At 29.7% G+C, this 9,600-nt stretch overlaps 1 protein-coding gene across 1 annotated transcript; it reads right to left on the reverse strand.

The window, feature by feature from the left end:
* Window positions 1-2,744: 2,744 nt before the first annotated feature.
* LOC107943177 (protein ETHYLENE INSENSITIVE 3) lies at window positions 2,745-6,573 on the reverse strand. The gene is made up of 2 exons (XM_016876919.2): window positions 6,036-6,573; window positions 2,745-5,237 (listed from the first exon to the last, which is right to left on the reverse strand). Exon 2 carries the CDS (start codon window positions 5,133-5,135, stop codon window positions 3,294-3,296), a length of 1,842 nt encoding a protein of 613 aa, XP_016732408.1. The 5' UTR covers window positions 5,136-5,237; window positions 6,036-6,573; the 3' UTR covers window positions 2,745-3,293.
* Window positions 6,574-9,600: the final 3,027 nt, after the last annotated feature.

Below are 9,600 nucleotides of genomic sequence, written 5' to 3' on the forward strand. Positions count from 1 at the left end.
TTTGAAGATATCGTCTCTTGAAATTTCTGCTTTATGTTGGTTTTACAGTTTATATTCGGGGTTCATGAATACCCCTTTCAATGATATCGTCTCCAAAACTTGAATTTAATTACTCCATTAAAAATATAATATGTTTTACTATTACACTCAATCACTAATAATGAAATTAAAGTTACCAACATATATCCATAATTAGATGCAAATTAGTATTTTTATTAAAAAAATTAGATGCTTATATGTTTAAAATTCTAAATTATTTTTATAAATAATTAATTGTAGGATTTTGTACATCTAACTTTATGTCAATGACGGAGTCAAAAAAATTTTTGGAGCGAAATTAAATTATATATTTTTACAATAATAAAAATATAATTTCACCATTCCAATAGTATATATCTTTATAATTTTTAAAGGATTAAATCAAATTTTTATTATTTTTGAAGAGGTCAAAGTGTAATTTTACTATTACTAATTTAAAATTTTATAAATTATAAAGAGTCTAAATAAAAAATTTTCCATTTTAGAGAGATCAGGCCTCTACCAGTCCCCTTGTCTCCGCCGCTACTTTATCTTATAATTAAACTCGGTAGTATTAAGTTAATTAATAAAAAATATCCATATTATGAATATATATGTTTCGTTTTATAACATCTACTTTTAACAATTTTTTTACTATTTATTTAGAAAATAGTTGTAAGATAATACTTAAACAAACATATATTTTAAAAAATTTAAGATAATATAGGAAAAAATATTTTACTTAAAAAAATTTATTAAAAAATCAGTTTGAAAAACATATTTTAAAATATATAATTTATTAAAGAATATCAGTTTGAAAAGATGTCAAAACTTTTTTAATCATGTGTACTTTGGTATATTTTTAATCCCTTGCAGTTTACTTTAAATTTTAAACTTGTCTTAAAATTCATATTTTTCCTAAAACAAAGTCACACATTTTTTATTTTTAATTATTGTATTTATAAAATATTGAAAATTTTATTAGATAAATATAATATATTTAAGAGTAAACTATCATAGTCGTTTTTTATTATCTTAAATTATATTTTTGTCATTTATATTTGAAATGTTACGTTTTAATTACTTATGTTATTGTATTGTAATATTTTAGTCATTGAATTGTTAATTGTCGTTAACGATATAACGATAAGCTGACGTGACATGTTAAATCATCATTTCGAACAAAAATTTTAGGTTAAATGATACAATTAGTCCCCATATTTTTTCATTTTGAGCAACTTAATTTTTTTATATTTTTTGAACTTTTTTTTCATTCTTTTTTGCTTCCCCCTCCATTTTTCTACCTTTTATCATCTCTTTTATGTTTTTTTTAACTTTTCTTTTTCTTTTGTTCCCTTCTCCCTTCCCCATATTTCAATGATGGTTTCAAGAACTACCTTAAATGATTTTCGTGCAATTAGGCCCTTAAATCCATCATATTTTATGATTAAATGCTGCACGTTAACAAGTAACTTTTAGTTGATTGTCTGACATAATTTACATATGCCTCATGTTTGAAATCCAAATTCTTTAACTTAATTATTAGATCATTCAAGCAAAATAACTTTGCAGATGACTTAGGTTTGAAACCCCATTTATTTGAACTAATTATATGAAAAATAAAGATGGAAAAGAGAGAAAAAAACAAAGAGAGAAGCAGAAGAAAATAGAAAAAAAAAGGTAGTTAAAAGAACATAAAAAAAATTAAATTGCTCAAAACAAAAAATATGAGGACCGATTATTAACCTAAATTTTTTGTTTGAAATGATGATTAATGTGCTACATCAACTTATTGGTATACTGTTAACGGCAATTAATGGCTGAGTGACTAAAATATTACAACACATTAATGTAAGTGACTAAAACGTAATATTTTAAACACAAATAATTAAAATATAACTTAAATAAACAAAAATAATTATATTAATAGTTTACCCTATGTAGGGCGTCGTAAACTAGTATAATTTTATAAATATAGGATGTTATTAATATGAGATAGGGAGTAAGTTAGCTAAAGAAAAAGAGAAGTGGAGGAGGTCACGGAAGTCTCGATTATAACCCATAAATCATGAGATTATCACACACATTTCTGCAAGCAACCTGAAACACGTTTTTATTTTTTAATTTCTAAAAGTCAAGCCAAATAGTATAGCTATTGTCTTAATAGCCCCATAGCCTCCATTATCATAAACATACCCCATTTTTGGTTATATCTGGCTCTCTCTCTCTCTCTAGAAATTGGAAATTTTGCCCCTTTCCTATCACACTGTTATATTTCGATTGCAAATTAAAGCAACTTACTTGATGAGCACAAACTGCAAATTTCTATTTTAATATTTGAAAAAGACAATTCAATAGTTGTACTGTAGACTTTTGATTAAATATATATTAAAATGGAACTGTTTGTTTTGCTTCCATTGTGTGTTTTGTTTTGCTTCCATTGTGTGTTCTTCTTTTTTTCATGACAACTAACTCAATGTATAAATTTATAACTAAAAGTCAATAACCCCATGTGATCTGATTTATTTTCTTTGTAAAGAAGGAAAAGGACCAAAATATCTCAATGGGAGATGGATTTTGCAGATCAAAATGGCTAACCTGCTGTAGGATAACTATAAAAATAAATAAAACCCCTACCTCATAAGCAACACATGACATCATTTTAGACGTCATTTTAGATTTGGTCAAACCAATAATTAATTAAAATCCAAAATTATGAACCCATGTACCAAAGAATTTTAACATTACACCATCCTTTAAAATACCATACCAAGTAAATGAAATGGGAGTGGGACCATGGAAATGATAAGTTCCAAACATTGAAACAGCCAAGACAGTTGGCTGAACCATAGAGAGCGCCGCCGTCCTTGAACAAATCCCACCACCACCCTAGTCAACTTAAGGCATCTTCTTCCATTAACTGTTGGTGGGTCTATGTTCACATGGGATTAATTTAATAAGACAAAACAGTTTCCACTCATCATCTTCCCACCATTACATGACAGATTCCCTATCCCAACATCATATGGTAGAAATAAAAACCCAGGTAAATAATAACACTAACTTATTTATGAGACAATCACATTCTATTTGTAAATCGGTAACGGGATTGCAGAATCATGGGGGCTTTCCAGGTTTTTTATTGAAGCCCAGATGAAAACCTGTTAAAACTTGCTAAACTTCTACATCTACAAACAGGAGAAAAACAAACCAAGTAAAAAACAAAAGGGTTTTTTTGCTGGTGCTCATTAGCACTTAAGTGGGGGACACTTTTGTTACTGGAACCAGATTGAAACATCCTGCTTTGGCATGGAATCCATCCCAACTGCATGCAGATCTTCCTTGTAATCGAAAGAAGCCAAATCGAATGGAGACCCGAACATCAACTGGAAGCCGTTGTTATTGTGGTTGCTGTCTAATGGAGAATTCAAGCCCTTAAACCGCTCAAACTGAGCTTCCCCTTGTGAGAACATCTGCTGATTATGGAGCATGCTGGAGTCGTCGAAGAAGTTTCCTTCCATCATGACTCCTTGACCGCGGAAGAATTCATCTTGCTGATGTTGTATTTTCGGCTGAAGAACGTTTTGACCTTTGGTAACAAGATTGTTACTAGGATTCATGTTCTTGTTGCCTTGAATGTTGTTATCATATACTGACATGAGTTCGCCGATCGTTTTCTGCCCGTCTTCTGGAACTCCAAGTCCGGATAGATCAAAGGGTGTTGAGACAGATGTAACCTGCGGTGCAGCTGGCTTGGATTGTCCGAATTGCCGAGGGAAAATAACTGGTTTTACTTCATTAACACTGAAATTCGAACCACCAAACTGTGCAGAGGAATTTCTATATGGACAAGTCAATTGATGATTGTCCCTGGCAGTCCTATCATGAAAACCCAAACGAAATTCACTGTAAGGGCACTGGAGGAACTCACAAGTGTAGATTTTTTGTTCAACCATGTTTAAATCATTGGATGGTTTCCTCTTTCGCGTGAAATCCAAATTACCAACAACTTCCCCCTTAATCGAATAAGGTGGTTGTTGGATAGCCCTCATTCTCTCCATGACCATATTAGAACTGATAGTCCTGGGTTTGCGCTCTTGCACATCGAAGTTCGGCTCATCTTCAACACCTTCAACATCACACTCACTGCAGTCATTTATAACCAAAGATACATTTCCACCACCTGAGGACAAAGGTGGGCAGGAATCAGGGTAAAGTTCTCGGGCCAAGGCTTCCTCCTGGTTAATGATGGCAAGCCAAGTTGAACTCTCCTTTGCTGTCATTTTGTCCTGTAAGCACTTGGACTGCCTTACAAGCTTGCGAATCTTGGCAATATCAGGAGATATATGCTTGATCACAGCTGTGAGAACCCCCACTTTCCAAGCCTTCTTCAAGTCATGAGGTTTCTTATAGGGAGGAGAGCCTTGATCTTCGGGCAATCCTAGTTGTGGCCACCATTCTTCATTTCCAGTGGGCCACCATGGTGGGGGAATGCCTTTCTCTAAAGGGAATCGCCTTTGAGGAGGATCACAGTGTTGCATCAGTGCAGACAAAAGAGAACCAAGAGTTGTATCTTGAAGTTCTTGCAAGGTGTGTGGAGTTGGGCTGATCGAGTTACAGCCATCATTCTTGCCAGGAATCGAATTATCTGCCTGGTACTTTGCAATAGCAGCAGGACCATTACGATCAAACCTGACTTTATCCTTCCACCATTCCCGAAGATTGTCAGATGCCCCAGTCACTGGCTTCCCCTTTTCCGGAATAATCCCATAAACAAAACCCTGCGCTTTGCAAACTTCCATCATCTTCAACATGTACTTCAAAATCCCATCCTGTGCCCTCGACATCTTCTTTCTCCTCGCCTGTTCTTGTGACAGCCGCTGTTTAGCAATATCAATCCCCTCCTTGCACTTATTCTGCTCTTTAAGCCGTTTGAGACGCATTTTGTCCCTCCACATCCTCCTCTCAAGTTCATCCACATCAATTTCTTCATCACTATAATCATCCTCCACCGTCGCCTCTGGTTCAATTTGTGAGGCTGCCACATCTTTTTCCCCAAGTGGAGCACTGAAGAAATCCATATCCCCACAAATTCCCATCTCGTCAAACATCATCATTGTTCCAAGATAGGAACTCAAATATGTCTGAAACTTGAGAGAACCTCTAATCTGCTAGTACTGATATAAGTTCAAACCACCCAAAAATAGGCCTTAATTAACCTGTTAAAAATTGAATAAATATACTGGTTAACAAATACCCAAAGTTCCCTGATAAACTTGCAGCATCTAACCAATAAAATTATATACACAGTAAAAATATAAATTTAACACCACACACAAACAGACACATATGTATATACACGTATACATATATGTAAACTCTGGCTAAAGAAACATAGATGAAGTAATCAAAAAAGTAAACAGATCAAAGTAGCCTATCAGCTGATCATCCGCATATATGGGTTTTTCAATCATCATGACATAAGAAAGATAAAAGGGAAAATAAAGATAAACTACGATTCATAAATCTTAAGGAACAAAACAAAAACCAAGGAACTATCAGATACAAGTCAGATCTCCAGACTATCAGTTTGTTTAAAAATAAAGACTTAAAGATGAAGAAGTAAATGGAAAAATAGAACTATGCTCAAATTGATTGGATCTGACACAAAGAGAAGCTTAACTGTATCAACCAATAATTAAAAAACCGTGTTAGAAAATAAGTAGAAAACATAAATAGACAATCAAAATCTCAACTTCTTTTTCTTTTCAAATCAATAGCAAAAAAAGAAGAAGACCAAGCCAAGGCAATCAAAACTTCAACTTTATTTTTGGCCAAAGAAAACCCTTAACTTCATCAACAAATAATCAAAACCCAAATCAGAAAATTAGCTGAAAACCCCATTCCATGCAATCAAAACTCAGGTCCAAAATGAAATCAATCCTTGAATTTATGAACCAATTATCAAAAACCCATATAAAATAAGCTACATAAAGATCCACACCAGAAGAACTTACCAGGAAAAACCCCAGCTTTTTGCATACTCCACAAAACTAAAAAGGAGTAAATTCTGCAACACAAAAAGGACTTTGAGAGGATAAAAAAGAAGAAAAAGAAAAAAAGAGGGAGAAATGGGTGGACAGAAAAAGAGGGAAATGGATTTTATAAGTTCTACTCTCCTAAAAGAGAAATATAAATTATTACAGAGAGAGAGAGAGGAGGGAAGGGCCGGTGATTGCTTCCTTCCCTGTAGATTGTCAAAGTTTTATATAAAAAAGAAAAGACAGAGACAAAGTGGGAGACGCTAAACTGAAACTTTTGATTAAATACTGTAAGAAGTACAGAAATATAAGGAAATATGTGAGGCTGTTAGCAACTTAGCAAGAAAGAAATTTTACCCTAAATGAGGTTTTTTTTTTGTCATTTAAATGCAATAAATAATTAATGGATTTGTTATCTTAAAAAAAAATCTCCCAAAGTAATCCATTGAACCACTATCACAGTAGTAAATAATTTCATCACATCCCTACCATCTTCTCTTTTTTTCTGAAAAACATCACTGATTTTAATTTTAAAATATTTATATCTACATTTATTGTAAAACTCAGTATCACCGATTAATTGGATGCCAGCTTAATTAAGAGAAAATATTCACTTAGATCTTTTTTAATGATAACTAATAATATAAAACTATTAACTAAATTAATGATACGAATTAATCGACTATCAATTTAATTGGAAAAATATTAATGTATCTTTTCTTTTAAATGATAACTAATATTATTATATTAGTACTTCTGTATTTTCATACTTTTAGAAAAATAAATGTCTCAAAAAATTATTTTTCAAAAATATATATATCGACACCTATAAATGTTGAATTTAAGCTCAAGGTTTTGTCAAAAACATTATTAATCCTATTAAAAAAATTATAAATAAATAAATAACTTTATACACTATACATTATATCATCAATATTATATATATAATTATTCTCACACATTTAATTTTTATTATAGATTTTAACATTATTAACTATTATCATATTTGAATAAAATCATATTTATATATAAATTATATTTATTTAATTAAAAACTTGAAATTATCTATTACATTTAATGATTTTATAAATTTATATATTTTTTAATTAATAATATACTGTGTTGGTTTTTAGGGCAAACTATTCAATTGTTCACCCAATTTTTTGGGCGCTTTCATTTTAGTCACCCAAAAAAAATCCTTACAAATTGTTGTCCAACTTTTAGAACGTTTTCATTTTACACAAATATTAAATCATTAACGATGGTTGAATGCACACACCAAATCATGTCCACGTCATGTTTAAAATTTTATTTTGATCACCTAACTTCTAGATCACATTCATTTTGGTCATCGAGAAAAAAAAATTTAAGTCTTGATCCAGGTAAAAAAAAGTAATATTAAAGTGAAAACGCAGTAGAAACTAAAATAATGCATTAAAAATTTGTTGTATTGTATTTGTTTACCTGTTATTTTTTCAATGTTGAAATTTTAAATTTCAAAACATCAAAATCAATTAAATAAACTATTTTAAAAAAATTATCGTTTGATAGTGTGAGCCAATTTGTTACTATAATATTAAAATTAACGAATTTAATATCCTTTTAAATTTTAAAATTTTACTTTATGTCTTCAAAATAAAATAACTTATCCTTAATAATTATTTACAAAATCAAAATTTCTTTTGATTATGTGATTTTAAATCTTCCATGCTAAGCTAAAAGCGAAAAAAATTCCTTGTAATTAATTAATTTTATCTTTCATGCGAAATAAAACTCCAAATTATTTTCATCACTTCTTTACCTAAAAGAAGAACAAGCAGTTAATTTAATTAATTGTAAGATTTTTGTCTTCATTTTAAGCTTAGCATGGAATAATCAAGATTATATAATCAAAAGATATGTAAATTTTGTAGAAAATTGTCAAATATGAGTTATTTGACGTTGGTTTCATTAAAAATAAATTGAAAATATAAAATAAAAATTTAAAATTTAAAAAGAGGTTAAATTAATTAAGTTAATTAATTTCAATATTATAGTAACAAATTTATTGGAATTATCAGGGGATAAAAAATTCAACAATTTATTTAATTGATTTTTTTGTTTGAAATTTAAAATTTCAATGTTAAAAAAAAATTTCGACAAGAGGATAAACAAGTACTAGTTGAAAATTTATAATAGATTATTTTAGTTTCTACCGCTTTTTCACTTTAATACTTTTTTTTTTACCTAGATCAAGACCTAAAAAAAATTCCAATAACTAAAATGAAAACAACCTAAAAGTCGAGTGACCAAAATGAAAGTGTAAGCATGATGTGGACATGATTTGGCGTGTACAATCTCGTTATTAGGAATTTAATGCTTGGGTGACTAAAATGAAAACTTCCTAAAAGTTTAGAGACAAAATTGCAAAAATTTTTATTTGGGTGACCAAAATGAAAGCGCTCTAAAAATTGAATGATCAACTAGGGAGTTGACGCTATTAAAAACTGTTATATTTGAATAAAAAACCTATAACATACTATATTAGTAAAAGATATCAATTTAAATATAAGTTTAACTATTTTTTTATGCCAATAGAGTCTTAACTCGGCTAACATAAGCATTGTCGCGAATGCAAGAGGACGTGGATTAGAGTGCATTAAAGTGCATTATTCTTTTATTTATAAATTGGAAATAGTTATAGATAGTTCTAAACATTATATAAAAAAATATAATCAGAAATTTATAAAAATTGAAACCTTTTGAAAATTATTATATAAGAAATTAAAATTTCCAATAGATTTAAAATAAAATAAAAACTGATGAGGGGCTATTGTACTTAATATAAAAAAATGAAGTCAAATAATTAAAAACAATCCAGTAGAACCACATGAGAAGTGAGCAATTATTTTAGGCCTTGGTTTTGGTAGTGCAATGCATTAAGGGCATTGCTCTTCACTTTTCATCCAAATCCAATGTTTTCTTCCTTCAGTAATGGAGTTTCTACTAATTTTTTTTTTATTATCCCCACACCCCTTCTTTTAGCCACTATTTCAATTTTAAATAATTAATTAAAAACACTTCTCCAATTATGAGGATGGTCGTTTTCTTATTTATTAATTTTACTATTTTTTTGGGTCAAAGAAAGATTCTTGCTGTTTCTCCTTAGGCCAAAATATTAAAATTTTTAAAATTCCATAAAATATTTCTCTTAAAAAAATCAATTCAGGTGTCAAAGGAAAGAAATATAATAAAATAAAAATATTTATAAATCAAATCATTTTAACATAATATGTTAACATAAGTGAAAAAAATGGAAGGATAGGAGGAGAGCGTAGAAAAGTGAAAAAAAAATAAATTTTACGTGTGCTTAATTCGGAAAATTAGTGAGAAGAAAGAAGAGGAGTTTTTATTTTTTATCTTAATGCATAAAGTATGAGGGGAGAGAAAAGAAAATTATGGTTTATTTCTAATGACGCTTATGGAAAGAAAATTTATATTTTCTATATATCTTTCTAACTTTTCACCCCTCCAATTTTCTTTCATTCGCATAAAGTAAAAT

This window comes from Gossypium hirsutum, chromosome A08 (genome assembly GCF_007990345.1).
Source record: "Gossypium hirsutum isolate 1008001.06 chromosome A08, Gossypium_hirsutum_v2.1, whole genome shotgun sequence".
Classification (NCBI taxonomy): Eukaryota; Viridiplantae; Streptophyta; class Magnoliopsida; order Malvales; family Malvaceae; genus Gossypium; species Gossypium hirsutum.

What these genes read in the sequence shown, in the direction of transcription:
- LOC107943177 (XM_016876919.2), bottom strand. Translation starts at nt 5,135, where the DNA reads ATGATGATGTTTGACGAGATGGGAATTTGTGGGGATATGGATTTCTTC.